The sequence below is a fragment of the Chiloscyllium plagiosum genome, unplaced genomic scaffold (assembly GCF_037043375.1).
Source record: "Chiloscyllium plagiosum isolate Xiang-an unplaced genomic scaffold, Cpla_swu_hap1 HiC_scaffold_18, whole genome shotgun sequence".
Taxonomy (NCBI): domain Eukaryota; kingdom Metazoa; phylum Chordata; class Chondrichthyes; order Orectolobiformes; family Hemiscylliidae; genus Chiloscyllium; species Chiloscyllium plagiosum.
Genome location: NW_028270156.1, coordinates 53,495,846 through 53,519,866, shown reverse-complemented (window position 1 = coordinate 53,519,866; position 24,021 = coordinate 53,495,846). Strand labels below are relative to the sequence as shown.

General features: G+C 39.4%; 1 protein-coding gene across 10 annotated transcripts in view; it reads left to right on the top strand.

The window, feature by feature from the left end:
• Positions 1 to 23,141, top strand: part of myrf (myelin regulatory factor) — a 233,421-nt gene extending 210,280 nt beyond the window's left edge. For 9 of the 10 annotated variants that reach the window (XM_087996625.1, XM_043706035.2, XM_043706034.2 and 6 more), the window contains 9 exons: positions 732 to 797; positions 3,867 to 3,967; positions 7,780 to 7,965; positions 8,085 to 8,366; positions 9,250 to 9,337; positions 11,133 to 11,207; positions 15,545 to 15,647; positions 16,771 to 16,845; positions 18,992 to 23,141. In XM_087996625.1, the coding sequence (XP_087852751.1) occupies positions 732 to 797; positions 3,867 to 3,967; positions 7,780 to 7,965; positions 8,085 to 8,366; positions 9,250 to 9,337; positions 11,133 to 11,207; positions 15,545 to 15,647; positions 16,771 to 16,845; positions 18,992 to 19,081 (1,066 nt within the window). In that variant the 3' untranslated portion in view covers positions 19,082 to 23,141. The remainder of the gene's footprint in view (positions 1 to 731; positions 798 to 3,866; positions 3,968 to 7,779; positions 7,966 to 8,084; positions 8,367 to 9,249; positions 9,338 to 11,132; positions 11,208 to 15,544; positions 15,648 to 16,770; positions 16,846 to 18,991) is intronic. The other variant, XM_087996624.1, reaches the window with a different exon arrangement.
• The last annotated feature ends 880 nt before the right edge of the window (positions 23,142 to 24,021 follow it).

Sequence of the window (24,021 nt, the reverse complement as noted above, 5' to 3'; positions counted from 1 at the left end):
ACAGTACACACTGCAGCCACTGTTTGCCAGAATTTGAGGAAATGAATGTCTAAGGTGCTGGATAGATTGCTGAGTTATTCTGTTCTGGATGGTGTTGAGCTTCTTGAGTGCAGTTGAAACTGCATCCATCCAAGCAAGTAATGAGTATTCCTCTAACAACTGACCTGTGCCTTGGGTAGGTTTTAGGGAGTCAGAAGGTGAAGTGCTCAGTGCAAAGTTTCCAACCTCTAACTTGCTTTTGTAGCCAGAGCCTATAATGCTGGTGTAGTTAAGTTTCAGGTCAATGATAAGCCCCCAGAATGATCATGGTTAGGGATTCAGCAATTGTAATATCAAGATTTCATTCTTTGCTGTTGGATACGGTCATTGCCTGACAGTTGTGGTTTCTTGCTGCTTCATTATCTGAGGAGTTGCAAAGTGTAAAGAACCCTGCTCGGTTATTTATCAACTTTCCCACTTGGTCCCACCTTTCTGTTTCATCAGTGTAGGTTAAACTTGAAACTCCATTCCAGAAGTAAAGGCAAAGTGTTTAATTTTCTAACACTCAATCAGGCTTCAGCTTGCCTTGTTCCGCTATTGAGTGATGGTCACTCTGAAACAATATAACTTTTATTACCATTTTCTAAAATAGAGGTTTTGTTTTCTGAGATACGCTATAGACCTCCAGTGACAGGAGTAATGAATTTCAAACCCTAGTCTTTGAACTAAACTTGTGTTTTTTGCCTCATCAGTGTAATATCCATGTCAACACTCTATGTGCTGAACCTGCGCAATGATGATGGGACAGAAGCTGATGGGTGAGTGAATTGATCTTTGAGCTCCAGAGCAGTGAGAAATCTCCAGACTCTCTAGGCAACAGGCACATGAGGAGGGGAAGCTCAAGAGAAATCAAGCCAAATTTTGCTCTTTATAGATTCAGGATGTATTTCAAAAAATTCACTGAAGTTGTGATCAACTCAAGAATCCAAAGATGTGCAGGCTAAGTGGATTGGCAATGCTAAATTATCCGTAGTGTCCAGGGATGTGCAGTCTGGGTGGAGTGGTCATGCTAAATTGTCTGTAGTGTCCAGGGATGTGCACATTAGGTGGATTGGCTGTGCTAAATTCTCCATAGTGTCAAAGGATGTACAGGTTAAGTGGATTGACCGTGCTAAGTTGTGCGTAGTGTCCAGGAATTGTGCAGGTTAGGTGGATTGGCCATGCTAAATTGTCCGTAGTGTCCAGCGATGTTCAGGCTAGGTGGATTAGCCGTGGGAAATGTAGAGTTACAGGGATAGGGTTAGGGGCTGGGTCTGGGTGGGATGGTTTTCAGAGGGTAGGTGTAGACTCGATGGACTAAATGGCCTTTTTCCACACTGTAGGAATTCTATGATTCAAAGTCATTACACTTATTTTGGAATTGGGCAATGGATTATGTTATCTTTTTACCCTACTAGTTTTAGAGCTTGATCATTTCTTAGATCCAAATCTCTAATGCATATATTGGTTCCACTAAAACCCTCATTGTTACCAAGTCAGAGTCACAATAACTGTGTCAGTTGATTGGAAAGCTGATACAAACCTACAATGAGAATATCAAAAGATTTGAATATTGAAAGAAACATCCAGATGGCACTGTCACAGTGAATTGATGTGCATTCTACCTCCACTCTCGGCTTATTTTAAACTCCCTCCCACATTATTTTAGATATGCATTCATTCTTCTTCTGTCAATTCATGTCTCTTTGTCTGTCTGTCTATCTCTCTCTGCCACTCTTTTCACTGCCTCCCACAGCCCCATCTTCTCCCCAACTTTCTTTCCCATCTCTCTCTCTCTTCTCCACCCCCCACGCCTTCTCTCAAACATTTAGGTGTACCTATCTTTGCATCTACCATTGACTACAGTCTGTATAAAAGGCAAAATATTGTGGATGCTGAAAATCTGAAACAAACACTGAGAATCCCTGAAAAACTCAATAGGTATGGCAGCATCTGTTGAGAAATAAATAGAATTAATGCGTTGAGTTTGATATGACTCTTCCTCAGAACTGAGGTTCTGTTTCTAAGATGAATGGGATATGACCATTTATGTTGGAAAAGCTAAAATATAAAGAGGAGGAAGCTTTGTTTTAGCTCTACAAAGCCCTGGTTAGACTGCAACTTGATTTCTGCATCCAGTTCCAAGCACCACACTCTCAGAAGGATATGTTAGACATGGAAGGAATCCAATACAGGTATACAGAATGTTGCCAGAGATTCAAGGATTTCTATTATGAAGAAAGATGACATTAAATAGGCTTGTGTTCCTGCAGTGGAGAAGGTTAAGAGGTGATTTGATTGAGATTATTCATGTTTTGAATGGTGACAGAATCGGGTAGACAGAAATTGTATTCTGAAGGTGGAGGAGTTGGGACAATGGGATATGACTTTGAAATCATATCATTAGAATGATGTCATTCAGAAAGGTAGTTAGGAAGTGCTTTTTCAGGCAAAGTAAAGCTTTTTATATGAAACTCTTCGATGAAAAGCAGTAGATGGTAGCTCATTTAATAATTTTAAATCTGAGATTGGTAGACCTGTGCTAGATAAGGAATGGAACTAATGTGGGCAATGGAATGAGAATATAGATCAGCAATGATTTCATTGCATAACAGTTTAGACTGAAAAGGCTACATTACCTGCTCCTTTCTAGTGTTTAACCTAGGTATATTCCTACTTAGAATCTACTTTCCCTTTCTAGACCTGTAATTATCTCTGTTTTGTAAATTCATTGTTATGGAAGATCATTGCCTTAACAGATTTGAGGGCCTTGCTGAATATGTCATCATTTAACAGACAGTGGGCTTGAGATTGAGGTTGGTGGCCACACTGCATGTGATAGTTGTGAAAATGTGATTTCACTGAGTCAGAATACTGTTGACTCAGGTTCTGTTTCAAGATTTAAGCAAGTAATCTAGACTGAGACTTCAGTTCACTACTAAAGGAGTTGAAGGCAATGCTTTGGCAATATTAAACTTGAAGTCCTGTGGATTTGAGTAGATACTGAAGGAGACAGTAAATGAAGAGCTAGGAATTCTCCTGGTGTCCTAAACATCTACTCATTAACAAAAATCACCAAAACTGACTTTATTGCTGATTTTCTCCTTGAAGGAGAATGTGAGGACTGCAGATGCTGGAGATCAGAGCTGAAAATGTGTTGCTGGAAAAGTGCAGCAGGCCAGGCAGCATCCAAGGAGCAGGAGAATCGACATTTCGGGCATGAGCCCTTCTTCAGGAATAGGTCCTGAAAAAGGGCTCATGCCCGAAACGTTGATTCTCCTGCTCCTGGATGCTGCCTGACCTGCTGTGCTTTTCCAGCAACACATTTTCAGCTCCGATTTTCCCCTTGAATCAAGTTGCATCTTACTGTGTGCTATTTTTACACAAGTCACCAAATTTCAACTTTATATCTGAAGTACTTAAAGAATCACTTGCATTTGAATATTCAGTTCTTCCCCAAGAAATGAAAGCCAATCTGTGGGGAGACTTCCTCTTCAGAATTTGTCTTAAATACATGACCTAACTGTCTCACCTGGTGCCGTCTCACTTATCTCAGAATCAACACGCTGCCTCTGGCCTTGAGAATAATGTCTCTCCAATATTTTAAAGTGACCTTCTTCCAAATCTGAAATTGGTCTATGAATGAAATTATGGGCTTCACCACAGGAGAAATGGAAGTGAGGGGAGAAAGCAATCCAAGAAAATCTTGGCTCCCAGTTGGCTCCCATTTCCATGGGAACTTTTCAATAATAATAGGTGAGGTTCTGCTATAAATGAGTTCATGAAATTACCTAACCATCCACAATTAATATGCATTGTAGTATGATTGTTTTTTTTTTGATCTGCAGATCACCTGCTGATGTCAATCCACGTACAACCTCGAAAGAAATCCATTGGCCGACAACGCCTCTCAGTGCGCAGGGCACGGTTGTAACTCACCGGCTGCCTGGTATGTTATTCTCACCATCCTTTACTGATGGAGGCTGAAATTGGGACTGGACAATAGGAGAACATATGGCCAAACTTCTGAATGCATATTCTTCAACTTTGGCATTGTCGAGCCTTCTGTTTGGTAAAATAATCAGGTGGAAAATTATGCCTATGGTTTCCCAGTCCATGCATAATGCTTCCCGATATAAGTCTGCATTCAGAATATTAGCTATTGGCTACCTGGAACTTGGCTACTTTAAAACTCTTGGCTGTACTGCATGCACTGAGTATATTAGATTTGCTGTACCATGTACCTGATAGTTACACCAAGGTGACTATGATTTTCTGCTGTAATCATGTACACGTTATGCTGAAAAAAAAAATTAATTTTGAAATAAAGCCAATTATGCATAGCTTTAATTTCTAGAAATGATTTTGAACATAATTACTTAATTTGTTTGCCATTAAACTTACCTACTGAACCACCAAATGCTAAATCACCCGTCCCTATCTGTATTATAAACTGTTACTAATAATTAGACAATAAAAACAAATTATTTCCTAGTTGTTGATGTCATGTTTAACTCTAAAATGAGCATCCATCCCTTATATTCACTCCATCTTTAAGATTACCCGTTTCAAGCTCAGTGACATTTCCTGACTAAGTCTCACTTTCAGCTTGTCTGAAACCATCATAAATGCCTTTGTAACCTCAAGACCCGATTATTCCAATATATTCCCAGCCATTATTATGATCGCAGCTGATTTTATTATTAGACAAATCAGATCCCAGACTGAATTTTCACTTGATAGATCATAATTTGTTTGTTTTTGTTAAATAATTGGACTTGTACTGAATCACAAGCACAATAATGCTGCAGATCTGATTTTATCAATAAAACAAGTTTATTACACAAAAGAAATGAAGATAAAATAGAATAAACCAAGCTATTTACAATAGCACAATTTGAAAAAGTTCAAAACATGTATAACAATGCTATATTCCACCTATCCCAAAAGCATTCCTTTACAGTACTGATATACCAGAGAGAATTCCCTTCTCTATCATGTACATAGGTTTGAGTTAACTATTGCTTTTAATTCCTCGTCTTCGGAGTTTGATAGTCTTCTAACTGAAAGCAAGCTAATACTTTTCAATGTTTACTCTGCTCATAAAACTCTTCCAGTTTGAACAAATTCCCATTACACTTCATGAATCTCTCTCTGATATTGGTATTTTAAAAAAGCCTCCCGAAATACTGACAAGTTAATCATTAAACCCGCTCAGACACACAAACCAAAACATACATATCACTAGTTCAAAATCAAAAGTCTAAAATATATGATATTAAAAATATTTAAATCATACCCTACTTTGCCATATCTTCCAACATTCTATCTCTATAAGCGTAAAGTCTTGAAATCTCTGCTGTCTTCTGAACACTAAGTGCAGTTCAATCATCTGCCGTTTTACTCACTGACCTATAATGGCTCCTGGTCAAGAAATTCTTGATTTAAAATTTCTCCTCCTTGCTTTCAAGTCACTCCATGTTCTCACTCCTCCCTAAGTCTGTAGACTCTTCCAGATCCATGTACCCTCCCAGATATCTGTGCTCATCTAATTCCAATCTCTTGAGCATCCTGTATTTAATCACTCTGCCATCTGTAAACATGCCTTCAGTTGCCTAGCCATAAACGCTGAATCTTTCTACTTAAACATTACCATCTCTTAACTTCTTTTTTTTGCCCTCCTTTAAGATCCTCTTTAAAACCAATTCTTTGATCAAAGCTTTTGGCCATCTGCCCTAATATCACTTTGTGTGGCTCACCATCCAACCTTGGTTCTTGTGAAGCATGTTTTATTGTGTTAAGGGTGCTATGTAAATTCAATTTGTTGTTGTAAAATACACAGCTTGACATCAGTGCTATTTAAAGATTTGATCTTGTTGGTATTATTTAATTAAAGATTTATCTGGGGCACATCGGCTTTCAGGGTGCAGTTCTCCTCTAGATCCCTAGTTGGGTCTCACAGTGGTTTTTTATGCCTCTGTTGGCCAGTCCACCCTTACAGGTTTGGCTTCAGTCTCTCTGCTTCTCTTACTCTCTCTCTATTCTTCCCTTCATTTCCTATCAATGCTTTCCCACCAGATTTTATTTCACTCGTCCCCAAACCCAATGCTTGTTCCAATCTTAGTTGTGTCTTTTCACTGCTTTCTCAGCTGTATTAGATTTTGAAGGCATTTGATTTAAAATGCAGTCAGCACTTCCAAAATGCTTGCTGATTAGGAACAGGCATTTGCTTGTGCTTCTTTAGTTGAAGAGGAGACTGCACAGAGAGTAGGATGTGAGACAAAGTGACGTTAAGAAAAAGGAGAGAAAAGAGGAACAGAGGAGAATAAAGCACAATAGAAGACCAAGGTATAGAGGCTTAGGGAGACTGGGCTTCTCCTTCTCACTGCCTACCCTCGAGGTGAACAAATCTGTGATGAGGAAAGTGCATGCAAAAGCAAAGGGAGAGGAGGAAAATGATATTGGGAATCAGCAGGATATTCAAAGGGCAAGGGATATACGAAGCCATAGGAGAAAAGAGGTCACAGGAAGGCATGGGGTAATGGATAGACAAAGGAGGTGGAGTTCGAGCAACAAAGTTATTAATCTTTCCCAAAACATCGTGCTTAATTCACTTTAGTCTGGCTGCTGCCTTTTTGACAGTGTAAGTGTAACAAACCTTTGTGGGACTTTAACATTACCCATCAGCACCAATCAGTTTCTAAATGTGTGATGTTGATACCCAGCTCCACCTTCCTATTACTTCCTTTCCCAATAGCAATTAGCTGTGTCAGGCTGCGAGTCAGAAAATAGTCTAGATCAATGTGAGACCACTGTTTTTGGTTCCCTACTGTAAAATCCCATCTGTCTCTCAATCCTTTCAGTCATTTGCTTGAGCTGAAACAGTCCTTGTAAAGCTGTCCTTGGTGTGAAAGATTAAGAGAAATTGAAGGGATATAATTGATGGGGATGAGGTGGGGCTGAGAGCTGCGAGGCCGCAATGATCATTACCGGGATTTAGAGATTGAAGCCCTCAGCATGACCCTTCCCACCATTCCACACCAATCACTTCATTCCCACCATTCCACACCAATCACTTCATTCCCACCATTCCACACCAATCACTTCGTTCCCATCATTCCACACCAATCACTTCTCGACACTGAAAAGAGAGTTTGAAGCTGGAGAGAGAGAAACAAGAAGAAGTGATTCTGGGATTCATTTCCTCGAACAATCTCAACCATTAGAGTGAAACATATATGAAAATAGCAACCCCAACTGTTTACTCCATTTTGCATAACAATCAATCCATGGTCTCTGAATGCAGTGGTTCACATAGAATAAATCATTGTCCTGATTTTCTGCTGTGTTTGTGGAACAGTAATCAAGATGATGCAGGAAAGCAGCAGACAAATTATACATTCACTCCAAAATCTGCACTGAATTCAAATTCATTTAACCCTTGCAGAAGCACTAATATAGATGTAAGAGCTGACATAAAGACATACATGGAGTGTACAGATGGGTAGCAGAATTACCTTTTATCTTGAGGTTCAGGAGCTGACACTTAACCTACACAGGCTGTACTGTAAAAGGAGGGTGTGAATCATTTTTGTTTACTTTGTATGAATTGAAATGAATTTGACCTTACAATGCTCTTTCCTGAAGCACTCTAGTGTGAAATGCTTTAATTCTGCCAGTTGGAATTTTATGACTAGAGTTTTAATCATTGATAAACTGCCTCACTTTTTTATGTTACAAATATTTTCTTTCTATTTGCAGTTGATATACCTTCTCCTGCTTCTCCTGTGTCCCACTCCCCTCGACCACTTAGTCTCTGCTACACCCTTCTATGTGAAGTACTGTGCTGCCCTGTTAACTCTACATATCCACCTGCTAGTAGCATCCTGCCAGTGACTACCAACCCATTGACCCCTTCATCAACCAGCACTAACCATTCCACTGCTGGTAAGTGGAGATGCCTTTCCCTCCTCAGGAATGGCACATCCTTTTCTTTTATGTGATGCACAATTTAAAGAAAATGAAAACACCAGTGTTCTTTTATAAAATATTCTTGGTGATTCCAGATCAAGCTGGCATATCCTTCACCAGCAATATCAAAGCCAAGTCTTCAATAAACGAGAATGCGAACAGCTACAACAGCGGGCAGACATCTTCCAGGGATGTGGTTAGCACCTCCAGATCCAGCTCAAACAGTTACAGTCCCTTACCACAGATCACCAACATCCATGGCAAATCAAAGTTCCCTCCTCGTTATGCCAGTACACAAAACAAACTGCCCAGTTTGCCCGCAAGAAGACAAAGAAGCACTGAACAAATGGACACTACCAACAACAACAACCCAGACTGTGAGTTATATACACACTGATGTCATGCATGCTCAGCTATTTCTGAGATACCCGACTATGACGTACATTAGCGCAGAAAGTCTATGTTGCAGGGAAATAAATAACTATTCAGTCAAGTGCAACTATGGGTTTGTAGCATGTAGTTTGATTCAATGTAACTTTCTGCAGTTTTGATTCAGTTCAGCACGAGTATGGGCTACAATTCAAAATAGCTTCAAATCAGGACTAATTGGCACAAAACTGCAATCACAGAGGGAGAGGTCAGGATGGTTGCCATGGAAAATGGGAAAATGACACATTGATGTAGGAGGATGAAACTGAGACTGAGATGCATTGTTTGGATAGGGCAGAAAGAGCAACAATTGGGCTGCAGTTGATAATGACATTGGGTACCTGAACTGAGGAAGTGATTCATTTAGAGCACATGCTTCTTCTGGTGCTGATGACGTGGTGAGGTGGAACTGAGTGACAAGGGTGGCTTTAATTGATTTGATGATCTTTGCAGGGGTCAGGAGTCTGAAATAGGATAGTTTGTAAATGTGTGAAAGAAACAGTTCTGTGCCTTCTTAGCAATGTGACAGTAGGTAGTTGGAGGGGTGGTTTGCAAAGATCAAAAGTAAGTTAAGGGACCAAGTTTATATTTAATTAATTATTATTTTATTCTTTTCATATTTTAATTTATTGAGGAAATATATATATCATATAAAAGATACTTAAACACAAACAACACTATACACACAACCTAAACATCCAACATACATTAGGGTACCAAAGACATACACATAACATTTGCAGTGCTGCATGTACTGATATTTTAAAATTATACACCGAGGCAATGTTTCTTTGTGGGAATTTTGTAACTATCCCATTTCTTCTCCCAAAGGGAAGAACACCACCTTGACTTCTATCCAGATCATTGAGGATGGTCTGGAGATCTCAGAGCAGTACTGTCTGAGCCAAGGATCCTGCAGGTAAGGAATATTAGCAGCGTCAGATGCTTGCTGTGTTAACTGTAGTACTGTCAGTGTTAAAGGAGGACAATACTGTGAAGAGAACTGTGTTCTCAGTCAGGATACTAGACCGGACTGTTCACAGTTTGGGGAATCAGATCTATATGTTGAGAAGAGGACAAGGGAAACAATTTGAGCTGAAGTACAAGACTTCTATTTGCACAAATCAAAAATGCTGGAAATCACAGCAGGTCAGGCAGCATCCCTGGAGAGAGAGCAAGCTAACATTTCAAGTCTGGATGACTCTTCATCAGAGCTGATGTGAAGTGATGAAAAGTCATCTAGACTCAAAACACTAACTTACTGTCTCTCCATGGATGCTGCCTGACCCTCCGTGATCTCCAGCATTTTTTATTTTTAGTACAGATTCCAGCATTTGCAATAATTTGCTCCGATATATACACAATCTGTATGCAGCATGTCTGATGAAATATATATGGACACAGGAGGACTGGTGTGACATATTCAATTGGTGTCCTATATGCAGGATGAGTTCTCAGTCAGGCTACAAGAGAAGTATTTGATAGATAAACTTTTACTTCATCAGTCAAATGTGCACAGTGACAGTGTGAACTTGCTTAAGATGCCTTTAATGCACAGACTGAGTATGTATATTAAATCAGATTCAGTAACTGGACTTGGTGGTGCACTGACTATTGTACCTACTCCAGCTGCAAAATAGCAGCCCTAGGTATGTCATTTATTGGTGTTTCTATATTTATATTTATCAGGGGATGTGAACTGGATCAATACTACTCTATATAAATGATTCGGAGATGCCAGTGTTGGACTGGGGTGTACAAAGTTAAAAATCACACAACACCAGGTTATAGTCCAACAGGTTTAATTGGAAGCACACTAGTTTTCGGAGCGATGCTCCTTCATCAGGTGATTGTCACCTGATGAAGGAGCGTTGCTCCGAAAGCTAGTGTGCTTCCAATTAAACCTGTTGGACTATAACCTGGTGTTGTGTGATTTTTAACTCAATATACACTTAGTTAATGAAGAATGCTGAATGAATTTCCTTATTAATTTGCAGATTGAATGAATTAGTACAATACAGCAATATTTAAATTAAACAAATAACTGTGGATGCTGGAGATCTGAAACAAACCTGAACAAAAATTGCTGGAGAAACTCAGCAGACCAGGAGAGGGAAATGGAGTTAATGTTTCAAGTCCTCTGAAAAAGGGTCACAGAAGATTGAAAATGTTAACAATATTCAAGCTAGGACAATAGATAATTTAATATGAATGTTCTGTGCCTTTTTAAAATAATTCTATCAGTGTCAAGATATCTGTGCTGTGGCATTATTGAAATATTTGTTTTTTGTTTAGAAAATGTGCACTAACTAGAGACCAGAAGAAAGTTACAGTTTTATCTCAGAAATTAATTGGTGAAATGTTTTGAAAGATTAAGCTCAGGTCAATTTTATTAATGCATTGAAGCCAGTATCTGTAATGGGTAAGATTGAGAAGATTAATTTAAGCCCAAAAATAGCATATAAGTAAGAAAAGGAACCAAAAATCATTGTTCCAGAAATTTGCTCCTAGGTTTGGAAATGAGGTAAGATAGAAATGCATTTGTGTAATCCGTTGGTTTCTATAGTGGTTATAGTATTATTAATCCTATAATTATATATTTTATGAAATGTTTATAGACAAGTGACAAAACTGTGATTGTAAGAGAGGAGTAGCATTGTCTGCAGCTGCCATCATCTGTTTGAACACTAACTGTTTTCTGCTCCTTTCTATAGCTCAGGGAATTATACATACTCCATTCCAGTCAGCAAGACCACACCCATAGATATCACCATCACTCTTCAAATGAAGTAAGTGAGTTGCTTTCTTGAACGTAGAGTTTCTGTTAATATATTTCTTGAGCTCACTTTAAAGTTCAACAAAATTCTTTAGCTTAATTTTCAGGGAAAATGCATTACTCCTTACCTATCAGTAGTATTTCAACAAAATCATTAATCTTAACATAAGCCAAAATAGTATCAATTCTTAAGGTATTTAACAGAATTACACAAGCAAGGTATCCATTGATTTGATTTGATTTATTATTGTCACATGTACCGAGATGTAGTGAGAAGTGTTGTTTTGCAAGCTCTACAGGCAATTGTACCATACAAATTGCACCAGGGTAACAAAACAGAGTGCAGAATGCAGTGTGCAGAGAGACAGATCAACATTAGTATTTGAGAGGTCTGTACAAAAGTCTGATAACTGCAGAGAAAGAGCTGTTCTTGAATCTGGTCGTATGTGTGTTCAAACGTTTATATCTTCTGCCTGATGGAAGAGGGTGGAAGAGAATACAACTGGGGTGGGAGGGGGTCTTCGATTATGTTGGTTGCTTTCCTGCAGCAGCAGTAAGTATAGATAGAGTCAATGGATGGAAGGCTGGTTTTTGTGATGGACTGGGCTGGAATGACTCTCTGTAATTTCTTGTGGTCTTGGGAAGAATGGTTGCCATACCAAGCTGTAATGCATCCACATAGAATGCTTTCTATGGTGCATCTATGAATATTGGCAAGTGTCTTTATGGATATGCCGTGACATGACAAGATGGACATCCTGCTCCTTTCCATAAGTTGTGCACATAGTTAACCAGCAATCCCCACTGGTTTACCAATCAGGCGATGATTATTTTTTCCCTTCCCCAACTCAGGGGTGTTGACATCAATTGAAATCCCCTGCTGATTCCCTGGCTGTGATGAGCCACTCAATAGTTGCCTGGCATTTATCCTGAAGTGCTGAAAAGACCAGGCAAGGGATTTGTGCACTACTGACATTCAATACATGGCTACCATTGGACACTGGGGAAGAATTACAGGATTTGAAATAGACCGATGAAGCGTCCATTTGCAAAAACGTGTCTAAACAAATCGATAAATAAGGACCAAACAGGCTTCTCTCCATTGATATGATACAATCAATCCTTGTATGTTTGAGGTTTTCCAAAAATTAGTTGAGGTTTGGTTATTTGTAATGAAGAAACAAGCAAGGTATTAATGTTATATTCTGTTTAATTGTGGTCAGTAATCAAATCATCTAGTAGGGTCTAACAGGAATACCTGAAACCAAATGGAATTGAGGAACAGATGATGGGTACATGTTAACTCGGGGATAATTGGATGAGAACCTGAAATGTATGTGGAACTGGGTGTGGGGGAAACAAGTAATGTTGAGGATTTTGTGATGTGTGAGTTGAGATAAAACTATAAAAGTTTTAAGCCCTGGTGTCTATCAGATACTAGAAACACATCCTGTAAACCTTTGTATGTGACTATATTTCTGCTGTCAATTGAGATTTGCCATATGGCTGAAGGCCAAATGTAAGGTCATGGGTTTATGGTTTATTGATCTAAGTCTTGCAATTAAATTTAAATTGAATGCTTCAGATCTTAGATCATCAGGACCATTTTAAAGATTACCTCTACAATAGCCTAGTTCACAAGTGTAAAATCATGCCTGAGCAATCTCTTTGACTGTTTTGAAAAAAGTGACAATTTAAGTGTTCTATAGTAAACAGATCGAAAAATTTTCTATTGACTTCCAAAAGGATTTTGGAAGGATTTACACATGAAAATCTGAATTAAATTCAAAATGTGGGGGTTAGGATAAACCATGAGAATTGACAAGAAATCATCTAAAAGAATGGAATTGAGTCATGAGAAGAAATATGTCAGAGTAAAGTCATTTCCATTGGGGAAGACTCATCATATTAAGTGGGTGAGGTATGTAAGTGGTCAGTAGCAGCCCTTACACAGAATCAGGGACCCCTGGGCATGGAAATTCCAGAAAGCAAACATGGCAATGTTTGAAAAATTGAAATTTTAAAACTGGGGAGCTGCTTACCCAATTGTCAATGTCTCAGTGAGCTCAGGCTGATTGGAGAATGGAACTTTGGTGTGTGTTTGGACACAATTTTAGATGAGCTTAAGTTTATGAGGGTGATAACTTGGAGGGGCAAACATGGTTGCATTTGAATAGTCAAAATAATGGCTAAGAATTTCACCAGGAATAACTGATCTGTGGCAATAGTAGAGTCTGAGGTGGAATTAGTGATGGTGTGCATATATGGTCTGTAGCTCATCTCCAGGTCAACATTGAAATCAGTCTCATTCATCTTCAGACAATTACCAAGGAGGAGGTTTAAACTGAGAGGTAGTGAATGGAGTTTGTGGCACAAACCAAAGACTCCTCATTTGGCTCAGTGTCAAATTTGACTGATGATGCTCATGTGGGACTTGGAGGCATTTTGCGACTTAATGACGCTATATATACACACAATTGTTTTGAGGGTGTTGTCAATGGGCATCATTGCCCTCAGTCCTGTCCTCTTTTGCATCCAAATATGGATTTCCTCATCACAGACACTGGACATGATTGGGAGACATGATTGTAGAAATCCCACTGCTGCTTTGGTGGACATGACCTATCTCAGCACAAACCATGAATTGAGTATTCTGGCTGGTATGCTTTCTGACATTTTCAGTCATAAGCAATTAGGAGAGCTAATTAAGAACTTTTCAAAAAGTAACATCCACCCTGATCTTCCGAGGATCCCGGTGTACTCACCATGAACCCACTGTGTTGCTCTTACTCCTCTTGAGTGAGAAGTTATCACACAGGCTGTCAATGTACAGCTGTCAATAAGCAAATATGTCAATGTAAACTCCAGACAGTGGAAGTGAAGGATCTAAGTCGCTATGAGGTTTTTCCTAACTTGTTTTTGTTGTTTGTAAATTTTCATTCTCTCTGGGTGGGATGGGGAATGGTGGGAGGGCCAATATGAATATGCACGTTTCTGCTCATCATGTTGAGATATGTCGGTGTGAATGTTGTGTTTTTTTGGACTCATTGTTCATCTCTGTCTGCATTATGGATATTATTGGGCTGGATTTCTCAAATTGTTTTTTTACCAACGAAGAGAGCTGGACATTTCTGAGAGGAGATTCCATACCTGACTCCTTCAGGAATCTGGAGGTGGACTTCCATTCTGACTTCTGGTATAGCACAGAGCCATTGGAGAAAGAGAAACCACACCCCATTTTCACAGCCTGACAGCCATTTTGACAACTGCTATCAATAACAAGTCCATAAGGGTAACTGTGAGATTAGGCTGCTGGGAGAGCAGGGGATGCCAGATGGGAAGAGGGTCGGATGCCAGGTAAGTATGGTCCAGCTAGGTAGGGATAAGGTGCCAGGGATTAGGATGCCAGATAGATTGGGTGTAATGTCAAATAAGGAGTGTGCTAGCTGGATATGGTGACAGCTGATGAGGATTAAGGTGCCAGAATTAGAATCTCTGATGGGTAGCTCGTAGGGAACCAGTTAAAGTAAGTGCCAATTGGGAAGGGTGCTGGGATACCAAGTGAGCAGGGTGCAAGGTGACAGGCAGAACGGGTAAGTGATGCAGTGTTTAGGTTGGGTGCTAAGGAGAAATTGGTTCTGGTGGGTGAGAATGGGGCGGAGAGGGTGGTGTTGGGTTTAGAGGATTTCAGATCCAGCAGCAGGGGTTCCAGGTTGGATCCAGTGAAAGGTTTTCTGTGCGAGCAAAGTGAGGTCGGGTCTGGAGCAGGTGAAGCCAGTTTGTGTCCATGGAGCTGTCAGGTCACAGTCTGAGGGAGGTGTGGTTAAGGATGTGTGAGCTAAGTATGGATCAGTTGAACAGTTACTCAGAGATTAGACTCTGTACTTTCTTTGAGTGACTATTTGCTTAATTTTTTTGGAATGCTTTGGATTCTCTGATTTTAAGTGGAGACCATGAGGGAGTTCCTTGTGCTCAGGAGTCCCCTAGTGGACTCATCAATTTCTCAGGCAATTCCTTCTGAGACATCTCTGATGGGAATTCTGCAGGGTCTTCAAGGCTAACTCCCACCTATGCCTCCTGAAGTATTCATGTCTTTTCTATACTATAATGTCCAGATTTGGACACAAAAGTCCAGCTGAGGCCAAGTTAGTGTTTGTAAAGGTTCATCATAGGTTTGCATTCTATGCCACTGTTTATAAAGTTCAGGATGTCAACGATCTTCTGAACCACTTTATCAACATCCTAAAGCTGCATGGGTGAAATTCAAGCCCCCTGGTCCCAAAGTAGAGTATACTAAAGTAGCTCACTCCTTCCTGTTGGCCTTACCATTTTACCTTTTTTCTTCTATAGGACCTCAGTGCCTCTGGCCGTTTACCTGTGCAGTGTCAACTACGGCAATTTATGTGGGAGTATCTCAAATACGGACTTGAAAACTGAGACATCAGTCACCCAGGTAGAACCTAAACACTGCAGTATATATGATATTTTTTAGCTTTTATTTTTCCCATCATTTCAAAATATTGTTCTATTTTTAGCCATCCCAAGAGTGTGTGAGTAAACTTTTCTTGAAATGTGATTCTTTATTAAGTTGTTGGGACTGGCATATCTTCAAAGTGGCTTTTGTGTCTTTATTCTTAAGGAATTCCAACACCAAAGTCTTTCTTCGTTCAGTTTTCGTGACATTCCGCTGAAGAACTTAATGGACATTCATTCCCTGGAGGAATCTTGCCTAGATTCCTGATTTAAGATCCATTTCTTCACAGATTTCACATCAAGAACTTGAATGATTCCTCCTCCATTAGGTAATGATCAAGGAGCCTGGCTGAACTCCATTTCCTTCAGATAGCCCACACAGGAAGCTGCCTGAGCTTCATCTCCTTGAGGTATCCATCCCAGAATGCTGGCTGAAGTGCCATCACCTTGAATTATTCACTGATGAAGCTAGCGGTGCCATCTAGAGTTGCGCTCTCCCAAGTGTTGCACCAGCTTCAGGCATCCCCGCTCCAAGAGTCTTCCTGAATGGCTTTGCCTTGAAGTGTCTCATCTAGGTCCCTGACGCATCAAGAATTACATTTCTGAAGTTGAGCTGAGTTCCATTTCCTCCACTTGTCCTACATGGAGCCACTTAACCCCAATCATAGGCTTGCTGAAAGAATGCCTGTGCCAAGTTACTTACAATCATCAGCCATTTGTTATGGTCATGAATAACAATACATTTTGGATAAATTATCCAAGTTAAATTTATAAAATTGTTTGAGCTTTTGTTAGCATTTCAACACACAAGAATGCAGATTACTTTGCTCTTGCCAGTTTTTAAGCACAAATGTTGCTGAACCTCATGAGTTTCTCCAGCAATTTCTGCTTTCATTTTGGTAGATGACATTATCTCATGGAAATAAATGACCCTATCAATAACAGGAGAATGATGCCAAAGTTTGGTCAGCGAATGCTTTCATAAAGAAGTCAACAATTCTGAATAAATAACTGATGCTAAAGAAAGGCAGAAGAATGCGGTATGAAATCCTCTTGGGATTGACACTGTGTACTTACATTCCACTGTCCTCTCGCTACCGCAGGGAACAACACACAAGTGGCCATTGGTGGTTGCTCCATACTTTGATATCACCTATCACTTCCGAGTGGCTGATCCAGTGAGTATCAAGTGAATCTCTAACATGCAAGTAATCTGAAGGCCATTTTGCAATCTGTCATTCCTTTTCCCACACAATGTTTCTTCTCAATACATTTTCACCATTTTCAATCTGAAATCATTGAGCTTTCCCATGTTTAGTGCATTCTATAGCATGGTTTCTGTTTCTGTGAAGACTGAAAGGCATGGGCAAGTTGATTCAGAGGGCCTGTTTCCATGCTGTAAACATCTATGATTCTGGAACCAGATTGTTGATGGCATGCAAGATCTTTTCTTTGCCTAGCCCATCCAAATGATAATTGAAAACAATTTCCAGTGCATTATTTCTCTCTACGTCCTCACTGGGTTGCATAGAGACTCATTGGACTATCCCTGACTTGTATCTCATTGGATTGGATATTACATATCCAAATAATGCCAGAAAATGCAGCATGATGATACCAACCTTCTGCCATCTGTATGTTTAGTGACGTGCCGGAAAGTCAGTTAGTGGATGTCAGGCAGGAAGGATAGCACAGACCCATTGCACAAACCTTCGCCTTGCTCTGTCCTAACCTTGCAGTTCTATGAATACACATGGATGCCAAAGTCAGCAACCTGCCTACCATTTTAAAATCATTCATTAGCAATCTGTAAAGCTGGTCAACAATCCAATCTGCAATTTTTCATTGCCCACTATATTTTTTGGGCATGGCTAAAGATAAAGGGTCAGTAGAAAAGACCAGCCACTGGGAACATGATTAAATGTATTAGCAGGAAGGTGGCAACATCTGAATGAGTTTTAACAACATGCTTTATTGTTTGGCACATTCAATGAATGGTAAAGACCAATTCTGGGAGTAGAGGGACTTTGCAAGTCTAGCTGTGACTGCAACATTACCCCGCTGCCACATCGCAGCCGGTACTACCGTATCAACTTGCTCCTTTTTGCAAATTTGTTGCTTGGAACACACAGGTGTGATTCATATTCCACTGTGAATGTGGCTGCAACAAAAATTTAAGACTATGTAACAATTTATATTAACTCAATGTCAGAAGAGCTAACTATATTATAGTATCGAGAAACCGACATGAGAAACATGAAACCTGATAATAACTACAACGTTGTAAAGGAGCAAGGGGAAGGGTTTGTGCAAAGGAAGGAGTGAAGCCTCCTTCATGTCAGAACAGCTACTAACTGGCCACCTGATGCTCCATTGAACATGCAGACTGTAAGGGCGGGTGGACCCTTCAGCTTCCAATCCATCTTCCCCACTCAACCAGAAGCTTAAAATTCAATCCATTGTTTCTCAGTGGAACTCTTTACCTCATTCAGCTCTTCACTTCCCCTACAGTCAAAAGACATCTAAACCTCAATTGGAATTTCAATTAAATTGGAGTCGTTTTATTGCTACATCCAGGTTTATCATAATCTTGGTGGTTGCAAGGAAATTGATATGATGGAAAAGATTGAAAGGAATTCTTTGTGGCTAGATTACTAACTACTCCAACAATGCATTTGTCCCTTGTGCCATTAAACTTTCACAATCCCAAGAGTAAAAGTCTCTGGTCAACTTGTGTAAACAATAGGCAAGCTTCAGGCATGTTAGAAAGTAACAATTCCAGATCATTTCACCTTTCCCTGACTGGGTTTTATCTTTCTTGTAACACAAACCCTGGCAGAATGTCTCCAAGAAAAGAGTCCAAATTGCACAGGAATTTCATTCATCTTCTACTCGCTCTTTACAAGGTCAGCCAGGGTGCTGGGGTTGTCAAGAAAATCCTTCCACAGTTTCCTCCTGCTGTCAGATGGAAAATATTGACATCGAGAATGGTACAATTGGGTCCAGCAAGGAAGCAGACCAGATGCTGCCAAATACAGTCAAATTATTTTAAAAACTTTACATATGTAGCTAAAGATGACACAGAATGGGATGCCCGATTTTGGCATTTCTGAAAGCACGAATCCAAGTCACACTCTTAAAGGCTTGGCTACCCCCTGGCTCTCCATTGATGATCTCTAGCTTTGATAGTCTGGACTAGATTCCAAATTGCTGTTTCACTACACAACACACACTTTGTACATGATACAATCTCAACTGTATTGCATACATGTTGCTGTGACTATATAATGTGGAACAGACTACAACAATCTCTCTCCTTCACAGCAGAGCCAGGCTACATGCAACAGTGAGAGCACTTCCGCAGGAGAGACCTTCACACAATACAGCTTTCACTTCTACAGAGTCTGCAATTGAACAGGAAAGGGCTCCCAAGTGAGACAGACCACTCACTCTCCTCTTGAAGAGATGCAATGTCAGCGAGGAATATTTTCTGGCCCAAGACAACAAAGTTATTCAGAATGACCAAAGGAGATGTTGGTGTGATTGGGAAGTTCTGTATGTCTCACACCCACAACCCTGCACTTACCACTTCGCCATCCTGCTGGGACAGGAGCTTTTACACTTTGCTGGTAGAGGGGGGGGGGGGGGGGGGGCGGTAGGGGGATGATATATGCTATGCAGTGCAGGTTATTGTAAAAGACACAATTTAGTGAAAAGATCGTCAAAGAAAATGATTTTGTGCTGCTTGTTGGTTTGGACCAAATGGCTCTTAGAGCTTCTGTAAGAAGTACACAATTTGAAATTGCATCCTGAAAGCCAAATTTGCCCAGCTATGCACTAAATAGGAGAGACTGCATGGACGTTGTGTAACTAGCAGATATCCCTGCCCAATAATCACACAAAATTAAATAATTCCACACGCTGATGTTAAAAAATAATTTGTACTGATCGCTGGTGCCAAACATAGTTGCGCTGCCCTGAATAAGGAAGAAGCATTAGCTAAAAGTTGCTGTTCCAGCGCCTGGCTCACTATCCAGTGACTCCTCCCAGCTCCATCTCCCTACAGCTCCAAACTCTATCTGTGGCCAGAATTCAAATGAACTGCACTGACCTCCACTGTAAAATTGCTTATTAGCATTCACCATCCAAGCGATGGTCACTTGACTGAGGTACAAAGGAATACTGGTCCTACGGATTCACAGTCCAGAAGAATCCATATTCCAGGAAGACAAGGGTAACTGGAAAGCTAACAAAATGAATGATAAGTGTGTATTGCTTAGCAGAGAGCACGTATGGAACTAAGAGTTATGGATGAGGGAAGAAGTACGAGTTGCTAGTTTGGCATTCAATCAGTCAGTCAGTAAACTGGTCGAGATATAATACTCACTAATACCCTTACACTAGAGAGGCAGGATTGAAAAATACTCCAAATTGCTAATCCAGTCCCTACGAGACACAGATAAAAATACCTTTTAGGTTGCAAAGAGCTACATGAGTTACCAAAACAATTGTTGTGTGTAGTAGATTCAACAGTACTAAATGATACACTGCAATTACATCAAATGTTCTGGAGGATTGGGTCACTTATGTTGACAATGTAATTTCCTTCAAATTATCATGTGTTTTGTAGCCTTCCAAAGTTTCATGGATTACATCACTCATTGAAGCGTCTAATTATTTCCAGTTTGTAGCCCTAGATACATGACAAATGTTATTTGTATTATATTTATGAATGGAAACCCATCTCAAATTTAGAAATTGAGAATGTGCAGAATATTGCATAATTGTAGTGACCTGCAGAGTATGCAGGTGTCAGAAAGTATATGGGCTTCAGCACAACTCTGTCGATTGAAATTTATGCATGAATACTCAGACCAATTAAACTGACAGCTGGGTAGTGTTGAAAATTAGACATTGGCTTTTCATCTCTTGAACCCAAATTCAAACTGATGCGATGAAATCTCAGTCTTCTGGCTGGAATGTTTCAATCTGAAATGAATTTCAGCCATTTTGATCCAAGGGCAGGGCACCCAACAGATTTGAGGGAGCTTTTATCCTTATCTAACTGCTGCACTTGACTAAAGAGAACTTGATGCTAACACTGGATTCTGAATGTAGATAGTGTTCCAGATCCACAGCACTATCTCCCTCAATGAGCACAAATGTTCACAAAAGGCCATTCCCCAAATACTAAGTGGGTAGGAGGGAGTTGAGAAAGAATTCGCCCTTCACCTAATTTACTACTTCAAATGGCCTGCGAGAACAGTGTCTTCCTGCAGTTTCCATTTCCCAATGTGCTTGTAAAATCCATAAATTCCATAAATCCTCTTTGGATGAACAGATTTAACCTTCATTCGTAGGAATCTGGGATATCTTCATTTTAACTACTGTCTAAAGTGACTGTTGTAAATATTCCCTAATGTAAATGGTATTTTAAAAGAAAGGACGTCAGTTATTGTGTAATAACTCATGCGATACTATATCCAGTGCATATAATGTGACTGTTACTGAATCAGAAAGGATTAGCTTTAACTTTCCTTTATTGTAGCAAAGAATTTCTTAATTCCCATTATTAACTTTTTTACTTGGGGCCTAGTGACCTGTTTGCGTGTGAGAACATATGGTTTTTGAGTTCTTAGTATCATAATCTCAGCAGTAGGGATGCTACAGTTTGACTCAGAGAAAGGAAGTGCTTGTGTTGAGATACAAGTTAAAGCTGTGACACCTACCATGGGTATGCTCATCACTGGTTGGCCTTATACATAAATGTTGCCACTTGGGCAAGGTACTAAAGGACAACTGGCAGCCGAGGAACTCAGATCCCAGAAAAGAGAAAGCACCTTGAGGAAATTGGGAGAAGACTTTGAAAGGAGTGGGGCATGGATAAGTCATTGCTGGACAAAGAGCTGTTTTGTCCCCAGCAATTAACTTTCTCATTATTTGGATGGCCCCAGTAACTGACACAGCACCAGAGTATCGTGTCTGGTAACTTCCTTCATACCTGTACAACTTAACATAAATTCACATTCGAAATTTGCATAGAAAGTCTCTTGAAACGTTTTCAAGAAAACCAGATTGAATCAATCACAAGAGGTCAATCAACTGCTGAGAAAAGGTCAGATCATAAGGCATCACAATTAACACTAGCAGGTATCACTGCTCCCCACTGCTTAAAGTTCACAATAACTGTACATTTAAAAAGTCAATTGCTAAATATAATAGCTCAAAGCTCCCTGTAAATACCATGTATTTTAATTGCTGTTGCAATCATTTCTTAAAGCACTAATTTTTATTTTATTTTTACAATCATGTGTTAATCGCTGTACGTACATTAGATTTTTTTTTACCTGTCAATAGGATTTTCCTAATGTGTTTTTTTTTGCTGTGGGTTGTAAGCTAGGCTTACAGATGTTCCTGCTAGTTTTTTTTTTAACTTCAAAGGATTTGAGGTTCCTTGTATTATTGCAAATATATTTATTGCTCTTTACTGACTTTTGGACAGCTGACTGCTTTTGTTTATCTGGGTCTGATTAAAGACCCCTGGAGTAAATGCAAAGATTTCTTTCAATTGTGTTTGTCTCAATGAGAAGAAGGAAATAACAAGTGCAGGATAACATTGATAGTCTCCTTATAAAGTCCCTGAAATCCAAGCACCAGTGTTTTGTTGCATACTGGTGAAGGACAGAGGACAGATTTAAGTGAACTGATGACTTTTTCAAAATCACTGAAAAATGGCCAGGTTTCTCATTTTAAAAAAGTTACCCTTTTTATTCATTTTTAAAAGGCTTTTCTTTATCAAAATGCAACTCAATGATACTTTCATTGCAAAGACTTATGTGTATGTCTCAATGGATCAAAAGGAATCTCCACTTAAAATCCCCTGTAAGAGAACATTTTTCCCCTAGAAATGAATGTTTCTATTTGTTTACTTACAATGTAATGAATCCATCTGCATTATGCTGCATAGAAGGCAAATTTCTAAGACAGTCAGTTCCTTCTGGAAAGGAGGTGAAACGTTAAAATTTATAATTCTACCTCCCCCACATCAAACTTTAGCTTTTTGCTAATCAAATCCAGAGTATTAATGATAGGATGGCACCATAATGCTAGCTAAGGTGGTTAATTATTTGAAAAAAAAATGTGGCTTATTGTATTATATACTCGAATTGTTTCACCCCTTCTTTTGCAACACTCTGAAACCTTTTTGACGAAACGCATTGTGACTGTTGAATATGTTCATTAGCTCTTACCAAATAGCACTGCAATTGTTAATATGCAATAAATATTTTTAAATAAAACATTCCTATGGTTCTTGGTACATTCAGCTGTCAATTATAGCGTGACATAACACATCACTAAGGGCTTTTTTTACATCTCTTGTTAAGAAAGACTTTAATTTGAAATATTAATTATGAAGTTGATTTGTATAATTTTTTACCTGGCATTTAACAATAAAGCATATTATTATCATCTCTGAATTTCTCTATTGATTTGCTTTCAGACTCTTGTATCCTTCAAATTTGCTTGTAATGCTTTGGTCCCTCAAAATTCAATCTACAGAATCCTTGCATTTTACAGGTGGTAAAGATAGTTGTCTTAGCTTCACTCCACACTCACCACCTCCCCCAGAACTTGGCAGCTCATGTTCTATCCTGTATTTAATATCACTTTTTTCTTCCATTTGCACTGACTCCCTTTCTTTATTGTTATTTTCAAAGTTCTTATCCTCGTCTTCAGATGGCCTCCTACTTCTATAATGTTCTTTAGCTGTAAATAAATCTGCTGCTTCTTCAATCATTAAGATGCTCTGTGTCATGATGTGGTAAAATATCGACTCAAGATTCTTTAATCACATCATTTATGTTAGAAGCCTTGGGTTTGAGAGAAGGCGATTAAACATGAGTCCAGGACACCTAAAATGCCCAGCAAAATCATCTGACCTGAAAATAGTCAAGTTCAACAGGAATTCATAAAAGAATGTCTAAATAATATGGCTGAAACTGGTTTCTGCCTTGAAACTGCACTATCCACACCTTGAAAAGGCTATCCAAAAATAAATACATGTACATTAAAATGCATCCAGTGGAGTGCGTAACTCACACATTGAGACTCTGGAGATGTTTTGACTAGGTGCTGCCCAGACCAAAGACTATTCGGTGAACCTTGGAACGTCCAGTGAAGGAATGGATCCTCACCTTCTTCCTTCTCTGTATGAAAGTATAATGAGAACTTTGACAATGGACCAGGTAAGTTTTGTTAACAATAGTAGTCCCCTTTACAACCAACCCCAGTATTCCCACATCAGATTTCCTATCAGATGCAAAACTATGATTATAAGCTGAAACCAAAAGAGA